This window comes from Lissotriton helveticus, chromosome 12 (genome assembly GCF_964261635.1).
Source record: "Lissotriton helveticus chromosome 12, aLisHel1.1, whole genome shotgun sequence".
NCBI classification, from domain to species: Eukaryota; Metazoa; Chordata; class Amphibia; order Caudata; family Salamandridae; genus Lissotriton; species Lissotriton helveticus.
The window spans coordinates 465,030,694-465,053,664 of NC_136073.1; the positions used below are offsets into that span (position 1 = coordinate 465,030,694).

At 43.9% G+C, this 22,971-nt stretch overlaps 1 protein-coding gene across 2 annotated transcripts in view; it reads left to right on the plus strand.

Moving 5' to 3' along the window:
• The window catches only part of SLC12A3 (solute carrier family 12 member 3), a 331,781-nt gene that overhangs the window by 44,114 nt on the left and 264,696 nt on the right, over positions 1-22,971 (plus strand). For both annotated transcript variants that reach the window (XM_078671397.1, XM_078671398.1), the window contains exons 4-8: positions 578-673; positions 8,640-8,779; positions 13,765-13,875; positions 16,415-16,526; positions 20,334-20,464. In XM_078671397.1, coding sequence (XP_078527523.1) covers positions 578-673; positions 8,640-8,779; positions 13,765-13,875; positions 16,415-16,526; positions 20,334-20,464 — 590 coding nt within the window. The remainder of the gene's footprint in view (positions 1-577; positions 674-8,639; positions 8,780-13,764; positions 13,876-16,414; positions 16,527-20,333; positions 20,465-22,971) is intronic.

The following is a 22,971-nucleotide window of genomic DNA, read 5'->3' on the forward strand; positions in this document are numbered from 1 at the left end:
AATACCAACCCACACAATTCCACAGCTAACAATTCAAATTCAACCCACATAATTCCACACTCCGTACATCCACTCCACTCCAAACAAAAATGCTTACCTAGAAGACATGATCATTTACAAAGCCAGTAGCTCTAACTCTTGTAAATGTGAGACCTATTGCATTACAAATGCTTGTTTTATATTGGCAATGGTGCTGTACCACCCACAACATTTTGCAAAGACCATGTGAAGCCAAAACAAGTGTTGACAAAGCAAAAAAGCTGTCAGCCAATGCTAGACCTTTTGACATTGCCAACACGTGTTACAAAGTCCTTTTAAGAGGCACCCGATACTTAGAATCAGTGATACAATATGTTGTTTTTTAGAGGCACCCGATACTTAGAATCAGTGATACAATATGTTGTTTTTGATACTTTTCATTTATTTCAAACATGTTTAGAAATAGTGGCTCTATTAGATGAAGTGGATGCATTCACTGCTTTTGTTATACATAGTCCTTTAAGACTGCACCATGGCTGCAGGAATGTCTTCTTCTAGAATGAAAGTTGACAACACTAACGTGAACTTACCTTTGCAGCTTTAACATGGGTGATTATCATGATGTCTGTAACGGTGACGACCATCACAGGCCTTTCCATTTCTGCTATATCCACCAACGGGAAGGTAAAGTCAGGTAAGGCGCTATGTAGCTTCACTCATGAAATGTGTATTTATTGCACAATATGATTTTATGAAGGCAACACTACAATCTCAGTGAAAGAGAAATTGATGCTTTCGAGTTGTGGTCAAATGGCTTGGAATTTAAGGACCGACTGCTAACATTTGCATGTAGTGCTTAATTTGAGCCAGTGGTGCCCTCCGGCACTCATTTTTGGGGACTGGAAATTATTTTGAATTGTCAGTCATTGACCGAGAGCAAGAGAGGGAAAAACAAACAGTGGAAGAAAGGAGGACGAGAAAGAGGAATATCTGGCACAAATGGAGTAAGAAGGAACCTGCAAGAGAGACATAAAGGTCAGGAAGTGTCTGGTCAAGGATTAAAGCGACATGAGGTGGTTTTAATATGCATTTGGCGCTCTGACATTTAAGAGCACCGGCCGGGGGCTTCTGAGCAGGCTTTCAGCACCTGTACTCATTAAGCATGGTTTCTAGGGGAACTGGAGGCAGTGTTTGGAAAGAGATCCTTTCATCCTCACAACTTGATAAAATGGTTGCCATTTACCTGGGTAATACTTGTTGCTGCTATATGTAGATCTCAGAAACGTCAAAAACGCGATGTTAATCGGCATATACATATGTGGGGAGGTGCCAGAACTCACACAGATCATGATTCCATTCCCCATCCTACCTCTCAACAATGGTAATAAATAGCATATTACGTTCAGCATATATGGTTTGTGCTGTGGTATTTGTTTTATGTCTTATTGTTTTTTCCCCATAAACTTTATTTAACCAAAAACCAGAGTACATTGGATTAAACATGTGCTGCAGTTTAAAATCCCATCAAAGAGATCTCACGACTATTAGGAGAGTTGTTTCCATGTGTTAAATAATTGTAACATGCAATCAGCGAGGCCGTAAACATGTTTTCTATTGTTAAATTCACTCTACAATGGTAACAAACCTCAATTTGACCGTTACATTGTAGAATAAATGGGTGGCTGCATTTATTTATTCATTTTCCTTCGTACATGTCTTTGGGCCACACTGGTCCATTAAATATACATTTAAACCAAAGCAGTGAAAAAAAATGTTGCTCAATAACACGTTATTTAGAGTGACTGCACTAATAAACACACATTTATTATTACAGTGCTAAGGTCACATTCAAGTTTACCACCACAGTAGAGCGAAAAAACAGTTTACAGTCTTGGAGTTTGCAAACTCTCTATTGATTTGTACATGTGAACAACTCTCCTTGTGACCATGGCCCTCTTCAGTGGTATTTTGGTATTTTACCTTGCTGCAGAAACAGAACTCCTTCTACCCGGTTTTGGTAACATTTGTTTTTAAACGAGCATGATAAAATGCCATGGCATAAATCATATATTCAGATATGCTGTATATAATATATTTTTATTACCATTGTTGAGGGAGTGGAGGGACAGCGGACCTACTTCAGGCTTTAACTCTCATGGGTCATGGCCCCTCCCCACAGAGAACAAGGATTATAAATAGCATATTACACTCTGCAGATCTATCTATCTATCTATCTATCTATCTATCTATCTATCTATCTATCTATCTATCTATCTATCTATCGTCCACCCACCGCAGGCGTTCATGGGGGTGGGCTCCTGGGACACAGAATGTGAGCTTGTCCCAGGAGTTGGATATATATATATGTATTGCTTGAGCAGACCCTGGGGGGTGACGGTCCCCAGGGGCATCTAGGGCTCCAGGTTCTGCCTTGGGGAGGTGGTGGTCCCCGGGCCTGTGGGGGCGCATGCAACCCCACACTAAATTTAAAAAAAAGCCCCCGGGAGGTGGTGGTCCCCGGGGTTGCTGGGGTGTCCTCCCAGCCCACCCATTTTATTAAATTAAAGCCCGAGGGAGGAGTGGCCCTGGGCTGTAGGGGGTTCACACAGCCCCCCACATTTTATTAAATTGAAACCTAGGGGCTTCCCCGCATTAATACTTAAGGAAGGCCCAGGGAGTTGGTAGTCCCCGGGGCATAATGAGCTCCAGGAGGGGGGCCTGTGCGCCCCATCTCCATTATTAAAACAATGCCCCCGGGACCTGGCCCACCCGGGGCAGATAATGAACGAAGCGCAGGAGCCCATGCTTCATTTTTAAAACCTTTCAGCTGTATCCGCAGATCCTGCAGAATTTTTTTTTTAAAAAAATGCTTTTTTGGGGACATGGGCGGTGTTAGTGGGATCCCCCTAAGAGGCTTAGGGGGTCAAGTTGTTTACACCCTGCCCCCCTTTTTTTTTACATTTATTGTGGGACTTGGTTCAACTGAGACCCAAGAAGGCTGGCAACACTTCCTGGTTGAAGTGTTGGCAGCCAATCAGATTTCAGTAGGGTTTCAGTAGGCTGTTGGGATCCCAAATATCTATGTTTTGAAAACTTAATTATCTCTGAAACTACTGAAAGGATTTACACAAAATTACAAAAAGTATGCTTTCTGGACCAACATCTAGTTTTCTGCCAAATTTGGTGTAATTCCGTTCAGCCGTTCAGGCTGTAGTCATGTTCACAAAATGAAAAATCGCCATTGACATAACATGGTGAAAACACGTTTTGGGCCCTACCCTTTTTTCTCAGCCCTCCCACTTCCCCCCACTTGAGGGATCATCCAAAAACTTTCAACACAGCAGCTGAACCACCAAGGGGAAGTTTTGTGAAAGTGTCATGAAGATTCATCAACCGGCGCCAAAGGTATTGGCAAAACAAAAAACACTTTTCCTAGGGAGCATAACTGGAAGAGCATCAAAGACTCCAACTCTCACATACACTGCCTTTTACATATGTAGTTACTTGGACATGTACCACTGAGACATCTATTCACTCACCAATACACCCATACAGAAACTCACCCACCCATACAGCTGTTTCCACATGCACTCTTGAACTCATACACCCAGTGAATCAACCACTCAAACATCCATGCACAGAGTCACACACCTCCCACCGACACACACACACACTCAGGCACCCGTACAAATACTCAGGCATCCAATCGACAACCCATATAGACACTCATGTAGCTACTGACCAACCCATGCAGCAGCTTATACAACAACAGACAGACTGATACAGACATTCACACAGTTTAGTCACTAACCCATGCATTCAGTAAGACACATGTAATCACTCACTTAAATAGTCAGTCCAGCACGTACTAAATCCTCCATCCAGACACTTATACACCCACTCATTCTTCAATACACCTTGGCATATATATAATACATATTTAAACTTTAAAGAAACACACAGTCACTGGATGATGTCATCAGTGATGTCACTGACCATGTCATGAATGATGTAATATGTGATGTCATCAGTAGTGCATTGCAGGAGCAGGAGTTACTGTTAGTTGAAGTAACTATATCGGCGGAATTTCTCTGGTTTTGTACGAGTGAAATGTCCAACTAACTATAACGTCCCTGAAACCTTTGTTTTTTTTAGTGAATTTCTAAGGTTTTCTAAAATGCTAATTTCTAACAATAACGTGCCTGAAACCCATGGTTTTTTGAGTGAATTTCAATGTTTTTTTAAATGCTAATTTCTAACTATAACGTCCCTGAAACCTTTGTTTTTTTCAGTGAATTTCAAAGGTTGTTTAAATGCTAATTTCTAACTATACCATAGCAGTCTCGTTTTCAGAGTGGTGTAGAGAGGTGAGCGTGGCCTCCAAAGACCTTTTAGCAATCCCACTGTGTATGATTTACTGTAGGTAACAGGAGGGGTAGTTAGCCCCTAATGTCAACCTTGGGGGCCAACGACCCCTTTTATTACCTCCAGTAAGTCCCACACAGCAAAATTGCTAACTTGTAATATCAGGCCCCGCCCCCACCCTGCACCACTGTGCAAACACTCCCCCTGGCGTGTTGTAAGTTAAGGGATTAAGCCCCTTGAATCCTGAGGGTCCCTGGGGCCAATTAGCCCACTAGGTACCTCCAGTAAGCGCCACAGAGCTGTGTTGCAGAGAGGTGTCAGAGGCCACGCTCCTTTTTACACCACGATGCAAATGCGGCTTCTGGCGCACTGCTCCTCGGACGATGAAGTCCACTTGAGTCCTTAGGTCCTCAGGACACAAGAGGACCTCCTCACACCACAAGCAGTGCGCCAGAAGCCGCGTTTGCAGAGTGGTGTAAAAAGGGGCATGGCCTCGGACCACCTCTTGCAACGCAGCTCTGTGGCACTTACTTGAGGTACCAGGTGGGCTAGTTGGCCATCAGGGACCCTCAGGATTGAAGGCCTCTTAATCCTCTTATTTGCAACGTGCCAGGGGGCACATTTGCACACTTGATCTGTTAGGCCCTGCCCCTCCCTGCACCACTGTGCAAACGCGCCCCCTGGCGCGTTGTAAATTAGGGAATTAATTCCCCTTGAGTCCTGCGGGTCCCTGGGGGTCAACAAGCCTACCAGGCACCTCCAGTAAGCTCCACAGAGCTGCGTTGCAGAGAGGTGTAAAAAGGGGCATGGCCTCGGATAAACTCTCTGCAACGCAGCTCTGTGGTGCATACTGGCGGTACCTGGTGGGCTAGGTGGCCCCTAGGGACCCTCAGGATTCAAGGGGACATAATCCCCCATTTTACAACGCACCAGGGTGCACATTTGCACACTTGTTTTGTTACGCCCCGACCCTTCCCTGCACCACTGTGCAAATGCGCCACCTGGCATTGTAAATTGGGGGATTAATTCCCCTTGAGTCCTGAGGGTCCCTGGGGGCCAACTAGCCTACCACATACCTTCAGTAAGCGCCACAGAGCTGTGTTGCAGAGAGGTGTGAAAAGGGGCATGGCCTCGGAACACCTCTCTGCAATGCAGCTCTGTGGCGCATACTGGAGATACCTGGTGGGCTAGTTATCCCCCAGGGATCCTAAGTATTCAAGTGGAATTAATTCCCCAACTTACAACGCGCCAGGGGGGCGCGTTGTTGCTGAGTGCTGCAGGGAGGGGGTAGGGCCTCCGGCGCTATGCTGGTTTTTTCCCAGAAAGGGGCTGTGTGGCCCCCTTCTTTTACATTATTTAGGGCCTGGGGACCCCATCCCCCAGGGCCTGACCTTTTTTAAAACATTTAAAAAAAAAACAGGTAGAGGGCCACGCAGCCCCCCTCCAGAGGCCAACTCCGGCCCGGGGACCCCATCCTCCGGGGCATGGCCATGTTTTTTTTTTTTGTTTTATATTTTTTGTGGAGGGGGCTGCGTGCCCCCCCCCCCCCTCCTGAGGCTTCTATTAGCCCTGCTGACACTATCCCCCGAGGCTGTGCCTCTTTAAAAAAAATATATATATATATATTATAGAAGGGGGGCCGTGTAGCCCCCCTTCTGGGCCAGGGGACCCCATCCCCCGGGGCCGGCCCTTTGTGTTGGGGACCGTGGGGAGAGCCCCAATGCCCCCACAGTCCCGCCGGCTCCCCACCTCCTGCGGGAGCTGGCATTGATTTTTAGCAAGGGGAGCTGCTGACATGCAGCTCCATGCTCAAAACAAAATTCTGCTTTGCTTCCTTGAAGCGATAGCAGGTTTCCCTATTCTCGCTTCAAGGAAGCAAAGCAGCGATTGCTATAGCAGGGCGGGAGCCGTGGTCCCACCCTGCCATAGCAAACAGCAATGTCCCTGGGGTGGGCACCCCGGTACACTGCAGGAGCCGGCCTTTGGGGGTAATGGTCCATAAGGCCATCAAGGGCTACAGAGTGGGGCCTCCCAACGTTTAAAGCCCCGGGGAGGTGGTGGTCCCCCGGGCTTGGGGGTCCATAACGGACCCCTGCATTTAAATAAAGATTGTCCCGAGGAGGTGGTGGTCCCCGGGCCATATGGGGGGCTCTTGCCCCCCACACTTCTTTAAAAAAAAAATGAACACAGCCCCGGGGAGGTGGTGGTCCCTGAGGCTGAGGGGGGCCGCATGCTCCCCGCATACAATTGAAAAAGCCCTGGGGAGGAGGTGGTCCCCGGGGCAGCGTGGGGGGTGGCACCCCATGCATTCTTTTTTTTAACAAGCCCGGAGAGGTGGCGGTCCCTGTGGCTGCGGGGGCCCCCGCGGGCCCCCGCTATTATTTTTGACAATGCCCCAGACCGAACCCACCCTGGGGCCTCAGTAAAATGAAACGCGTGAGCCCATCGAAAGAAGAAGTTGAAGCACTAAATGAGGTGAGGGTTCATCTCGTCCGGGTGTCCCACAGAGTTGCAAAAGTCCCTATTTTTTTTAATTCAATGTAATTAATCCATCATATAGCAAACCTTTCCTAAGTAAATACATTTCTAAAACATACATGAAGAAAAAAACACAAGAATGATCACATCGTAACAAATAAATCACCCTTTCTAGTTTAGACAGTGCAAGGGGCGATCTACTGCAGACAAAAAACACATTACTCTTTCATTAGTCCTGATTATCTTGCAATCACCAGCAGTAGCTGTTCTAGAATTTTCCTTTACTTTTAGTTTACTTGGTCTTGAGACCTATTGTGTCATCATTAACTTGAAGGCCAGTTAAAGGTTGTCCAAACAAATACTATCTTTGATATATGCTCCCCCACTTAGAGAACATGTCTAGATTGCTGAGATGTGTCAAAAAAATCCAAAATGTCTCAGGGTCCTTTTAATACAATGACAACTGGTCATAAGATTTGTAGCTCCCTCACTCTAACTTAGGGACTATCTCCAGAACAAGATGGTTCTCTTAATATTGATCACAGTGACATATAATTAAAGTTTCAAGTGTGGTAAACGAAAATGATCAGAAACTGACGCGATAAATATATTCGAACATATGTACACAATCCATTTGAACAAATTATTTGAAATAAGTTATTTTGTAGGTTCTTCTTCACATAGTGCTGCAAACCAAGGCAATAGTCATCTATGGAACCCATTCAATGTTTCCTTAAAACAACAACTTCTTACTATCAAAAAATCACAGACACTGATGAAAGCCTCTTTATGATGCCCCCTGGATCTATCTTTGTGTGTTGGAGGATTCATAGATTGGCCTTCCATGGCACGGAAGTCTAAATTTTCCATAAACAATGGGGTCATTTGTCCAACATGTCTGGTAAACACATCTCCTTCACATTTTTCTCAGTTCTCTAATTCTGGCATGTTCGTGGGCTTTCTTGATGAGGGTAGGTAGGTAAGTCTGCTGTTCTTTGTCTGAAACAATATATACAATAAAAGCTGAAACTACCATTTTGCTGTTGGTATGAATTAGGGCTCATGTAAAACACAATTAATTGGGAAGTAGTCAGGCATCCTACAAAGTAGTGGTAGTGAATGATTCAAAATTGTATACAAACGTTGGGTGTTTGGAATGGGGTGCTGGGTGAGAATTCTTCAGAGCATGGGTTGGGTGGCTTAATATCATCGGTGAACCTCAACCTCAGTGTGCTTTATAAGAGAGGGGATGAGCAATATCTTGTCAGGATTGACAGTGCAGCTGTCTGCAAAATGTATTTTATCTCTTCTATAAAATACACATATAGTGGACTTTGGTACCCCCAGAGGAGTATTTCTCTCTCACTTCATGTTATTGCCTCTTTTTCAGGAAGTGATTCGATTGGAATACACAAGAAGCTTGTTTACTACTGAAAAATAGGCTCTGCTTGTCACTTTCAATTCCTTATTGCCTATATACATTCCATACTGTAACCAACCCTTTTTGCCTATGTTTTCCCCAGCATTAACAAAGCCAATAGAACAGGCTTTAATGTAATAAACAGCATTTGCTAATATGTGTAAACAGCATTTGTGAATGCTTTGTTTACATGCAATGGCATATGTAATCCAGAATGATTGGCTTGGCCAACTCTTGTTTTTACGGAGGCATCACTACATTCTATGCAGATAAAGGTGACAACTGCTGCATATTTCCTGAGTTCTGAACCTATACACCAGCCTGTTCCCTTTCTTAGTTTTTAACTTAGTGTAGTATGCAGCGCGATAGTGCACTCATTTTGATTCTTTCTGTTTAGGTGGGACTTACTTTCTTATCTCAAGAAGTCTTGGACCGGAGTTGGGAGGTTCTATTGGCCTAATTTTTGCATTTGCAAATGCTGTGGCTGTGGCGATGCACACTGTGGGTTTCGCTGAAACTGTCAGAGACCTCATCAAGGTAAGTGCCCAGGATGGTCTATTTTTTATACCAAGGAACACAGACGTGCAGAAATGACATAACATGGGCATCATGCAAAGCTCTCTATATAGATGAGCATAGACCTCATGAAGAGACTTGATTTGCTAGGCTACTTTTTGTTTTCTCACAATCACTTTCTTATTGGGTACCTACAGTAAAGCTTTCTGATAGTGAGGCGCCAGGAATCATATGACAAAAGTGCCCCTGGGGCACCATGAATGTTGCGCCTACTTTGTGCACCCCTGGTTCACTTCTTTATTACAGACAATGACACATACGCAGCCTTCCCATTCTGTAGTACCGGTTGAGTGAGTGCACATTTTGCACCTACTGAAATATTAACCCCTTCTGTGCTCATGACGAGCTCAGCTCGTCATGTGGCACAGTGCTCGTGTGCTCATGACGAGCTGAGCTCGTCATGACCACACCCATTTCTATTATGGTCCAGCACAGCAGGCAAATATCTCAAGCAGCCAAGGTGTTAAAGTGGCACTGTCTCATTTTCACCAGGGCTTGGTCCCATGCAAATGAGGAAAAGCTTTTGGTGCATTACTAACATGGGAACATTGGCAAACAGATGGTTGGGAGGGATCGAGTGAGTGCACCTCCTGAGGATGTCCTTTCTTATGGAGTACAGGGGTTTCAGGGACCCCACCAGGCATCTTTCATTAGTGGGTAGATTCACATACTGCGCTTGTCTTCAAGGGGAAGCCTGTGCATTCTTTAAAATCAGGCCAGTACATAAGTACTATTGTGAATATGGGACTATCAACTGCACTCTGCTTAGAATTAATTATATTTTCTTAAGATATGAAAAGAACTGTGTGAATTCATGATTACATTATTGTTGAAGATAAAACCACAAGTTACAACAATGATCCTGCCTCAGTCTCGCTGAATGGATTTATTGGTTTGGCGAACATGTTTCGCTCCAGCTAGTTGGCTACTGACCTTTTTCATGGGAGGAATGTGGGTTCTTTCATTTTTAGTAAGCAATGCTTAATGCTATTGAAATTGCTTTCATCGGTACATAGAATTACTAGTTTTATTCAGATCCCTGCTTTAAAAGCTGGGTCGCCAATTTAAATCCACCTGGCTGTCTTTCAATGATATTCTGTCCTCAGCACAGGTGTGAGTTTGTGGCTACATGAAGTGGGTGCTTTTCGTGAATCAGTGTGTGGTCCCATTTTGCACACGAGGAGAGTGCACTAAGCAAAGATCGGGAACATGCTCTTGGTTACTGTAATATGCTCCCACATGTCTAGTGCTGGTCCTAGTTTTGAAGCTAAACCCCTTTAAAGAATGGCATCTCCATATGTTCTGCTTTCAACCCTGTAATAATGGAGCCAAGGGTACTGAAAATGCATTTTGTTATGTTATGTTATGTTATATTTAATTTATAGAGCGAGCAGCTACTCGAAAGTGTCCCAGCGCTAACTTCAGAAAAGAAAGAACATGCCCACCCATCAGTTAAAAAAGCAGTGTTTTTTTTTTTTTTTTAAACAACAGTGGATCCTGGGTGCCCCGCAGAGCCAGGGCCAGCATATTCCAGGCCAGGCCTTCTTTACGCACAAAAGAATTCCCGCTAAGTCGCTGTCGTTTAAACTTCGGCATCTGCATCAGCAACTAGGCAGAGGAGCGCAGCTGTCTCTCTGGTATATATAAAGCAAAACTCTTCTGCAAATAGATGGGACCTAGACCATAAAGGGCCCGGTAAGCAATTGACAGCATTTTAAATTTAATGCGAGATTCAACCGGGAGCCAATGCAGAGTGTGCAAAAGAGTGCGGACACTGTGCCTAGAAGACAAAACCCCAAGCCGCCGAGTTTTGGAAAACTTGCAGTTTCTTCACAAAAAAACCGGACTGCCTACCAAAAGGGCGTTGGCATAGTTTAAACGGGACAGAATCAAAGCGCGGACCACAGTCTCTCTGGCCATGCAAGGCAGAAAGGGAAGGAACTTCCTCAAGATCTTCAACATGCCAAAACAGGTGCCAGCCAGTTTCTTTACTTGCATCACAAAGTTCAGATTTTCGTCGAACCAGACACCAAGATTTTTGGCAGCACCTTTCCTCTCAGTAGGGCGAGGAAAGCCAGAAGGCCAGAGCCTCTCTCTGAAGTCCGTCGAGAAGGAACCATACAGCAACACTTCAGACTTTCCTTCATTACATTTCAATTGTGCATTAGCCAACCACTGAAAGACCGAGGAAAGACAGTGTTGGGCTGTCCCAACCGAGTCGTCCTCCTTACTCCAGGTAAACGTCAACTGGGTGTCGTCGGCATAGGCCATCACCTTAGCCCCCAATGACTCTGCAAGATAAACCAGTGGAGTCACGTAGATATTAAACAGAAGAGGACTAAGTGATGACCCCTGCGGTACACCAGTAGTCACCCGCATAGGCGCAGAGGCACACGGAGGGAGCCAGACCTGCTGCAGCTGACCTTCCAAAAAGGACCTGATCCATTCCAAGGCCATGTCCGAAATACCTATTTCAGATAGGCGGTCTAGGAGCAGGGAATGGGGCACAGTGTTGAACGCCGCCAAGAGATCTAGCATAACCATAGCTGCTCTCCGGCTGGCATCCAAACACCCCCGAATCGCCTCCGTGACCTCTAACAGAGCTGACTCCGTGCTATAAGAGGCACGGAAGCCAGTTTGTGCCGGATGGAGCAGAGCTACACCCTCAACAAAGTTGGTAAGTTGGAACGTAACCACCTTCTCACATACTTTAGCCAAACTTGGCAAAAGCGAGATAGGCCGATAGTTCTCAGGCATCAGAGGGTCCAATGACGGCTTCTTAAGTAGGGGGAGAATCAACGCATGTTTCCATCCCTTTGGAACACAGGCTTCACCGAGTGATTTCTTTACCATGAGATTCACTTCTGGATTTATAGTATCTGCAAAATCGGGCAGAAGCCTTTCTGCGCACGGGTCGTTAGGTGAGCCGGACTTAAGGGCCTTAAGGATTCTGAGAGAGCTTACAGAATCCACCGGCCTAAATTCAGAGAAGGTAAAGTCAAGTTCAACCATAGGCTTAGCCTGCGCCGGCGGAGCATCGGAATTCCTGGGTGAAATTGGAAACATTTCTTGGATACTAATGATTTTATACCTAAAATATGTCGCCAGAGTATTGCACCAGGTAAGTGAAACCGGAGCCACCGCCACCTGGGTGGAAGGGGCCAGGAAACTCTGCACAGTTGCAAAGATTTCTTTCGGGTTGTTATTGGCCCGCTCAATGCGAGTAGAATATTGCTGGCCTTTGGCCTCTCCTATCGCGGCATAATAGAGTTTTTGTGTAGCTCTGAGAGTGTTTTTATCAATCAGGCGGTAGCCACTGGAGCGCCAGGCTCTCTCTGCTATTTTGCATGCATGTTTCAGAGTCCTCAACTAAGGAGTAAACCAAGGCTTTGAAGGAGACTCTCTCCTCAGCTATGGCTGACATGTTGCCGACAGAGTGGCCATCGAGCTTGCAATCCAGTCAGCAAACTGAGATACTTTTTCCTCCAGATCCCCCGACAAGGAAGGCCTGGAAGCTGCCAGAGAAACACTGAACAGACCCGGGTCCATTTTCCTAATGGCTGGGGGACGGTGGCAGATGGCTGGTCGAGAAGAGTTCTTCATTACCCATGAAAAAAAATATGGGAAAATGATCCGACCAGGCAACCGGCCTCGGCCTTGCCATCAATATAGGGAAATTAGTACAGATGGTGTCTAAAATATGCCCTCCTAGATGGGTAGGAAACATAACTTTTTGTTATGCTGTATATGGAAACATTGAGTTAAAAATACGTATTGAAAAGGAGAGTTTCCTGTAGGTGGTAGTGATTTGTCCAAAAAGACTTAGACTGAATTAACTTGCCTAGGTCCATATGGGGAAACATTGTTTACAACGCGGTGTTTAAACCGCAGCGCCTTTATAACGCTGCCATTACAACGCAAGTCGTTACTACGACTTGCGCTGGATGGCGCTGTTGGGCAAGGAATGTTGTAATTTTATATTCCAACACCTTCCCTACTGTTACGTGAACTGGTGTTGGAATATAAAATTATAAGATTCCAAAATCCGCGCCCTCCAACGCAAGTCGTTGTAACGACTTGCGTTGTAATGCCCGCGTTGTCAAGTACCGCGATCTTTTAGATCGTGTTGTACTGACATACATCCGTCCATATGTGGTTTCTAAAAGTGTATATTTCCAACAGTGGTTGGACAACTAAAGCAAGGCAATTTTACTGGGCATTTTCTCTCCTAATGAAACAATCCTTTACCAAGTAAAATATGTATATGATGCCACATATCATATGGCAGAATATAAAAAGAATCATTTAATGAAAAATGCCATTTTCCACTGTAGGAATAGTTGATTTTGTCTGATGGGGAAGAGAACATTCTTACATTAACTAGACTCAGGGTGGCCAAGAAGATTGTACTGAATCCAATGCAGTATGGACATGTTTACAGGAGCCCAGCTTGTGTTATTCTGCCTTTGGGTGTGCACTATTTCCAGCACAGGTGATATGGCTTGAGGGTTGAGCCCTCAGATGTTCAGGAACATGTCAGAAGGAGAATGAGTAGGCCCAACTGCCAGACAGCTCAAGAAATGACCAACAAGACCAGCTCATGGCCTAATACTCCACAAAAAGGGGTGGCGAATTGCATGTATCAGCAACAACATATACCCTGGTTGAGGCTCTTCTGCGAGGTAGGAAAAAATCTGCGCACTCCCCATGCAGGGAAAGGAAGTTTAAACTACAAGTCTTAAACAAAACCACACTACAGAGGTATAAGTAAGAGACTGAAAGATGTGCTACAATATACCCGATAAACCATAGCCCTGTAAGCCTCCGTGTTATCAGGAAAAAGATCACCATGAAGGAAGCATTATTGTTTGCTTTATTTCTTCTAAAAGAGTAGCATTTTCTGTCATAGCTAAACTTATTTTTTTTATTTTTTTTCATTTTCCTAGGAATCAGGTACATCTATTGTGGACCCAACTAATGACATCAGAATAATTGGAGTTATCACAGTGACCTTACTGCTTGGGATATCCTTGGCCGGCATGGAATGGGAAGCCAAGGTAGGGCTTAAAACTGCAAGCTTAAACGATTTGATATGATTTGGCTATTGTCTTTCAGAAATCGGGTATTAGGAACTTGTTAAGTGAAGTTATTAAAGTCCCTGGCGATTGCCGGCTAGTATGCATTGATACTATTGCCTCAATAGTCTGCTAGTCCTTTGGCAGAACTGAATATTCTCAGGCACTCAGGGTAATCTCACTGACAGTCCCCTGCAAGGTGAGAGTTGCCATTGATCCCAAACATTCATCACGATTGCTAGGAATTTGGCAAACACTGCATAAATGACAGACCAATATAAAACCGAGGAATGTTCTTTGCACCCTATTGTGACCTTTAATGCTAACCTCATTATTATATAACTAAGACCTTGTATGGATTGGTGTATGGTCAGAAAAATTAATTTCACCAATATGTAGGTCTTGTTTGAAAAGACTGCGGCCAGAACTTAAAAACTGTGAGCAGTCCAAGAATGTATTGTCTAAAGGTGTACACACCACATCGATTCTCCTTTGCAGAATAATAAGAGTTCTTTGGATGATTGCCCCGACAGCCTTCATTTTTAATTTCACTGCGTTTGGCTTGTTTATGAAGATGAATGGTACAGATGTAGGTAGCACCTAATCCAACATACAAATGAGGTATCCACTGATTTCAGGCCCACATGCCTTCATTACTAAATTTGACAGATTTCCTCCATGAAATCTACCTGTTTTAGCTTTGGTCTATGCTGACACTGGTAACCCTCCTATGATCCTATGTTCCTTCTTAGGACTCGACATCTCAATTAATTGCTGGATTATTTCAGACTGACATTCATTAGATTAGTAAGTATAGTAGGGGATTACATACCCAATGGGAATGGAAATGGAAAGATCCATGTAGGGTCACCCACTTCAGTACAGGCACGCTCGCATACATGTGCCCGAAAAGTTGATGGGGGTGCCCCATAGATAAATTAACCGGTAGGTAGTTATGCATCACCAGGTTCTCTAGTTAATGAGAAAAGAGTTATGGTGCCTAGTTACCTGAAATTAATGAGGGGTATTGGTGCAGACAAAGTGGTTTATCATCAGACCAGTCTTATGGTAAACCTCCTGTTTCAGGTAAAAAACAAAAAATAGTTGGCATGGGCAGAATTTAGATCACACTGGAGTAATCAGAGTAGTTTAGGTAATTCCGTGTTCTGTTGCATTTAGTGCTATTTCTAGACGCAAAATGCATCTTCGTATCCTTTCAGTTATGGAAGCGGTAATAGTACAAAGAACCACAATGAATGGTGTGACTTTGGGGCAGAAAGTTGGCTGAGGTTTTTCGGGCACAGTGTACATGCTGGATGTAGTGTATAGATTCGGGAGTCAAAGAGAGAAAGCTGAAATGTACAGCCATAAAAATAAGGACAAGAGGTTAAAAAAGTCCTGGTGTTAGCATAACAGCAGCTGGAGCAAAAGTGAGGGAATGTCTGTGGAGTGGTGAAAGTGTGTGTTAATACAGTTGATCTTTTTTTTGAACGAGGAGAAGGAGGACTGCGGAAGGTCGACTTGAAAGCTGCTGCAGTAATTGAGCTAGCTCATGACTAGGGTGTGGATAAAGTATTTCAGTGTAGAAAGGAAAGTATGGTCAATTTGTCCTGGTGAAGACAAATTTCATGCTGATATTCCTGGTGGAGGGAGAAGATTTGTTAGGTAAGGTAATCTAAGTATTTAGAGTTTTGGTGCAGAGGATTCTGGGTCGTAAATACTTATGTTGGAGGAGTTGAATTTGGCTGAATCAAGTGTTATCCAGTGTCTGATGGTCTAAAAGTTATAGACCATCAGAGCTCACAAATTAAAGGTGGGAGTTGCATACCTATCAACATTTTGAAAAACTTAAAAGGGAATTTTATAAACATGTCTCCTCTGGTGGCTCCTTCTATGTATGGAAACATGTAGTCGCATTTGACACATTGAGCCTGTGACGACAATTTTAGTTGATTTGTGGGTATGTATATATTGCATGTCTTAAAGCTCTTTGCTTTCAGGCCTAGCAAGGTGGCCAGCCTCCTGGTCCTTCTGTGGTGCTGTTTGCTTTTGCCACAAAGGCCTGCCAAATGGAAATAATGAATTACATCCCATGTCTCAAGAATTGTAAGCATAATGCGTGGCAGTCAAATACAGAATGAAGCCTGGTGATGACAGTCAAGCACACTCAGTGTTTAAAATGTGGGATTAGGAGCAATGCAAATCTTGTCTCATCAAGAAAAGCACAGGTCTATGACAGATTGATAGATTTATTTGGATTAATACAATATTTATATATTGTTTTGCATAAGAAGTTGCTAACAGCTTTTAGGTAGCTGTAAATGCCAGAGCAAAACAAGAGAGAGCACAGTTTACGTTCAACTCCCAATGGGCGAAAGTGATCAAACAAGTGCAAATACCATTTGTTTGGCGATGTTGGTCACATTAGTGCATAAAAGTGTAGTGGCACTTTGTAAATAGCATACTGTTGCAGCCAATTCATGTTTTTTTCCATTCTGACTAAACTTTTTTGATCTTCTAGGCACAGATTCTCTTCTTCATTGTTATCATGATTTCCTTTGCTAACTATTTGGTGGGGACAGTCATTCCTGCATCAGAGGAAAAGCAGTCCAAGGGTTTCTTCAATTACAAAGGTACAGTGTTTCTAAGCATGAAGCTAAGTATCAGTTTCATGCCCAAAACATGGACATAACCTCTTCTCTTTAAGTCCTCCAGCAACATTTTTCACAAGCACTGGAGGGAGTGTCAATAATTAACAAAATCTTTGTCTAACAACTGTATTCTATTTGCTCATAACAAATCTTCTAATCAATTTGCAAATGGAATTTAAGCAAAGAGCAGTGATACAGAGAATATCTATATCAGAAAACAAACAGCACTGCTCAACAGGACATAGAGAATAGAAATAGCTTCAAATTCTGGTTAATGATATGGTTACTCTTTTGGTTCCCATCCTAGGAACTGTTGACCATGATACTAGACACTCAGATGGCTAGTTTACCTTTAGCAAATCTCACAGTCTTCAGGCACTCATGCTCATTCCATGAAGGACTAAAATTTCTTTAAATTATTTTTAAACTTGACAACATTATCAAATTGCCCTACTTCTCCTGGTAGTCTATTCCAGTAACTTTCTCCTTAATTTTGAAGCATATTTCCTCCAATGGTTCTCATGAATGTTACCATGCTTTACTCTGTGGCCATTACAGTGCATTGACATCTATAGTGCACAATGCAGTGGTACCGACTGATGTGTGTGTATATATCTATATCTCATTGATTGCCGACAAGAGATTGGCTATCTGTAAAGGTTTTGCTATAGGGCTAAGGTTGTACGCAGTAAGTGCTTACTCCTAAGGGGCCTTGAGTGTCTAGATGGAGTGGGCTCTCCATGAGGAGTTGTGCATAGGAGTGAAGACTGTAGCCACTAGGTATTTGCCCAATCATGTGTGCTTGATTTCCCATAAGATGACTGCTATCTGCAAAGTGTTTGGTTCAGTGTGAAGTCTCTGCTTTGTAGGGCTTTCATCACCTAAGGTGTCCTGGGTGTCTAGAGAACTTGGGCTCTCTGTGGAGGGGTTCTGCACAGGGCAGCGTCTGCTGCAGTCCTACCCTTGTCCGGTTCACTGCCCACAAGAGGTCGGTTACCCGCGAAAGGTTCAATACAGGGCAAAGGCTGTCCATAGTAGTTTTTTTTTTAACAGGTAGAACAGTAGGGTCTTGCCCACCCGTGTCTGTTTGATTCCCCACATGTAGTCAACAATGCAAAAAGTATTCGTACAAGACAAAGTGAAGTTATAGTTGGTGAAAATATCAGTAAAAGCGTTGTATTTTAACAACAAAAAAACACATATTCACCAGTTATAGTTCATTGAAGTAGACAAAACTCCCAAGCGACCCTACCCTGCTACAATGTAATTATTCACATGTGAGCCTTGAAAGCAACAAAGTGAAACTTAAAAAACAAGCCAACCCCATGCTGACACTAAGTAACAATCTCATTCACAGATCTTGAAAAGCATTTCAAATACAGACCTTGAAAAACCAATGACCCTGTGAAATTGCCCTAATCCACAACATAGTAACAATTTCCTACAGAGCCCAGAAGGTCAGCACCTGTGTGAAATTGATCTAAAGAAATCAAAACTTTGGTTTAAAAAAAACAAATAGGAAACATAATGAATCTATAATAAATCACAATGCAATGCTAGCAAACAGTGTTTTGCAATGCACTTATCTCTAGAATCAAGAAAAGAGGAAATGGTGTATGGACTATTGCTATTTATAGGTGGGGAAGTCTTTTACTTGTGTTGATAACTTCCTGCCCAAGGGTGCTAGATTATGAGAGTTGTAGTGTTCTTTTAAGTGCTGTACAAAATAAGCGGAGAAGAGAGACTGCCTAATAGAGCCTTCGGTTTTGAAATAAAATTCCAGAGACACCTACATTCAATGCATTTGGAAATTAATAAAGCGCATTGAGTAAGAGATAGCTGGTTCGCAGAAGGGAGGGGAGACATCGAAAGAGAATTAAAAAACAGATGTCACTGGAGAAATGAAGCAACGGTTTGAACATAAAACAAATCCAGCCTAGTTTCTGCTGTTGAGGTTCCCAGTGCTGGCAATTTTTCAAAGCATCAAGTATTGGCAAAGTAAATGGTGTCTACCACCATGGAGTGGGAGAGGGGCGGTGAGGAACGGAGAAAATATTAACAAAGGGTCACAGGAAAGCGAAGCCGGTTAACATCCAGGGCGACACCAAGGCTGCCATCCGGCATCTGGTGTGTAAAAGCAGGGGCTGGCGCTGAAGAGCAATACCTGCACTCACATGGAGTGCTACAGAATAAATTACATTTTTTAAAACTTTCCCGTTCCATCACATCAGTAGTAGAAGATAATCCCTGTCCAATCAAAAGCGAAGACAAACATGATGTGCTCCAAAGATCAGCCAAATATAGAATTGGGATGAAAGACATGCAATAAATAGCAGGGAACAGAGATTGACATGCAAGTCATCCAATCCTGAGCAAGCACTAATTCGAAACCCACTCTGTGCAGTATTGTATACAGTGCTGTTTGTGACAATCAGCTGGAGCTATCTGAAGAGACACCACAACAACTGTTCCCAACCATAATAATGATAGTATTAATGTTGTCCATGAATAAAGTAGGAGAAAAATTCAATTTTTAGGGCCAATCTTAGAACAAAAAGTGGGACAAACAGCCCTAAACGAACACGGTAAATCAGGTGCAGATAGCCCCTAATTGTACGTAGAATTAAAACCTCCAAAAAACTGTGCAAATTCTTAAAGATGAGCATATGTTCGAACATAGAGTCCAAAATTGGCCTGGTTTGCAACCTAATTGAAATTACATGTCATCATTTGCAAGAATCGTGAACATAAACAGGCAAGTACGGTCACGATCTGAGGCCAGATCACATTGGGAGGACTTCCATCTTGTAACTCTCAGTATAGAGGGGTTATTCTATTAAGCAATATAATGTCCCTGCAGGTCCAGTCCTAATGATTACATCCCATCTGTGATTTCACACCATGGATGGAAGGGAAACTAGTTCCATCAGTTCTATTTTTGTAGTTTGCTTTTGCAGCAAATAACTCAATGTCTGCCTTTTGTGTTGATGCCAATTGCATTATTGGTGCTCTCTGCACTGGGGTTATTTAAATTTACACTGGACAAGTATGTAACTCTGATCATGGACATATTTGCGTGTACGTTGACCGCAGGCCATTATTTGCCCTGACGTAGCACTTGTTTTTTGCACCAATTTCTGTGTGTAGCCAGTAGCTGCTGCTACTGGGCAGTAGTGATGGGGGGGGGGGGGGGGGGAGTTAAAACATTAAAAATAAAATGCACTTACCTGCCGGCCTCCGTCCACTTTAGTTGATGCAGGAAATAGGAAGCACTCAGGCTTCCAGACTCCCTTAGCCAATTACGATGCTGCTGTCACCAGCATGGCAGTGGCATCGTGATCGATCTGGGCACTTGGGTTTGTCGCTCAGACACGAAGTGGGATGCCGTGCATGATCTCCACCCAGGCTGTGCATTAAAACCGGGTGGATAAATGCCAAGTGCGCATGACTGTTTGGCCGGACCAAGATGGCTGGCTAACCTGTGATGTGCACTTAGAAAGTGCCCACCACTCCTCCCCCTGCGCTGTAGCAGCCCAGCCCCACCCTGCACCTTCAGAGGCAGTAGTGAAAAATAAAATAATGATAACATGGTATTATTATCAATTAGTTTCCTGGTGGAGTGACACTGCTCCGCCTTAATGAAGGAACCGCTACTGTGTGTAGCCTCAGCTAATATTTTATTTAACTCTGTACTGCTCCTTACAGGCTGGTGCACAGGACTTTCAATTCTGTTTTCAGAGATTGGAGGCTCTTTTTACGCTAATACCAAACTCTCTTTTGTCTTTCCAGCTTCTATATTTGCAGAGAACTTTGTGCCAAAATGGCGAGGGGAGGATGGCACCTTCTTTGGCATGTTCTCAATATTTTTTCCATCCGCTACAGGCATCTTGGCAGGAGCAAACATATCAGGGGACTTGAGGGTAAGCTTCACATTTCTTGCGTGGTGCTGCAGTGCCCCTTACCCTTTACTATTCTCTCTACAGATCATTCTTCCCTAACATATAAAAAAGTACAGTTCTTCAAATATTTCCAGATCTTTTCTGAAATGTTACTATATGATTTTTCTTTATTGATCATACTGTTTGATGATGTTGCTTGCTCTAGGCAAGTTATGTTTCTGAAGATGAACACAGGAAAAGTTGTTAAGAAAGGAACATGAAAACTTAAAATAATCTCACCTGGAAAGTTTTATATTTGTTTGTGCTTGAGACACGGATGTCTCTCTATGCTTGTTGTTTTATAGTAAAATCAAACAATGAACCTGATTTAGAGTATGGGAGGCAGATAATATTTATCAGGGTGACAGCGTAAATCATTCCCCCTCCCCCAAATCTAGAGATACCCACCAGCCCAACTGACATTTCTTAACATTGCCAGGATCTTGGACAACCGTCCAGTGAACTTTAACATAGTTTTACATTTTTCATGAACAAACTCCCGAGGCTGGAGTTACCAGAAAAAAGATAAGTAAAACTAATGGCCTGGCACCAAGGGAGATATCTCTAGGGGTCATTTTTTAATTTTACTGTTCCTCACCACCAGGTGTTACCTGGCAGTGATTGACAGAATAAAAAAGCCACCGGACTGTCCACTTAAAAATGGGCATATGGTCGAATGACTAATCTCCTACGGCGCGTACTTTGAAGGCCAAAAAATGCTCCGTCGTCAATATACTGTTGGTCCGCCTCCTTCTTAATCCGGCAAGGTGAACCGTGAGGTTAGCGGAGAGGGTACTCCATCGCCAGCCCCATAATCTTTCTAGAAGTGCTAAATATTGGTAAAGCATGTCTTATCAGCAATGGCAGCTGGCGACAACTGAAACTGAACTCAGACAAGACAGAGGTCCTCATCCTCGGCCCCACGTTCACGGAACATCCTGAGCCCTGCTGACGCTGTCGCGGCTCCTCAAGAACACCTCCGGATCGAGCCCTGCTGACCTCGTCGCGGCTCGAGGGGTACTCTGGTTCGGCTGGACAATCGACGCTACCAACACGACCTGAGTCGACTCGAAGTGAGTGAAGCAGCCAGTACGACCATCATCTTTCATATCCCCCGGCTCGAGGATTGAGAGCTGTGAGGAGGGTACGCTTCGTACTGGCCTAAAGACTGAGACTGTCCCGCTTCCCTCTTCCCGAATTCCTGAGACTTTACGATCCCTCGATCGCTTGTAAATAAGAGTGCTGATTTCTTTTTACTGTTCATAAAGAACTTGTTACTGAAAACCTACGGTGTGGTGTCCGTTCGTAAGTGTGGTGTGAGCTCAGTGTGTACGATCCTAGACCCGAAGTCCTCCCCGGCGAGGACCTCACGATAAGACTCGGCAGTACTTGTGGGAGAGGTGGGTCCCGGGGTGGTCGGGTGAGCATAACCTGGCCCTCTGGGATCCCCTTCTAACACTCACACACATCATTTTTAACTCACTGATCTGGATCCTGTTCTTATCCATTCGTTTTTTTATCTAAGAAAGCCGTCCTGCTTCAAGTAGGTGAGTCACCCTGGTGGCACTGTTTTACCAGGATGGGGAGAGGTGGCTGATGATGAAGCATGACACAAATATGTGAGGCTTCCTCTTCCCTAAGGATGGCCTTCCCCTTCCTTCACACTTGTACAGGAATTCTGTGAACGTCCACATTTGACTTCAATGTGTTTGTTCTGAGGTAGCAATACTGCATTCTACCTACAGCTGCTGCACTACTTTATGATAGCTGCATGTTATTAGGAGGATGTGTGTCAATTTGATCTTCTCCTGTCCCTTGCGTGTTAGGAGTAAAGTTTTTATCATGCAGGCAAAGTTTCACGTAAGTTTTTATCATGCATGCAAAGGTTCACATAAAGCCTAATTATTGCTCTATTTGTAGTTTCCTCTTTTAGGTCTCATCTAAACACTTTTTGTGAACATCCCAACAACTTACAGGGGGCTTAGAGCCCACCCATTACTTACTCTTGGTTGGCTTTATTGTCACTCATACTTGCTTGCTTTTTGTTCTTCTTATTGACTTATCCTCCTCTTCTTGTGCTTGTCCTTCCCCTGGAGCATATCTCTCTTTATCATCATTTTAATTGGTTGACTTGTATCCTTTCATTACTCATATTTTGGAAACAGCGTTATACTTTTTCTTTTTGACTCTCCATGAGAGTGCATGTGTTTTGTAGTTCTCTACCTCATATGCTACTTTCCCCCCATTTGATCCCCTGTGCCCCCTCCGTGTTGCTCTGCCACCCCATCCTCAAGCTTGTCTATTGCTTTCTGCTCCTCTTCCTGGCTTTCTGACCGTATTTATTACACGGAACTGGAACATCGGAGCCCTGCTGACGCTGTCGCGACTCGTCCTCGCAAAGACCGACTAGAACATCGGAGCCCTGCTGACCACGTCGCGTCTCGATCTCGAACTCTGAAGAGACCTTCACGGAACATCCTGAGCCCTGC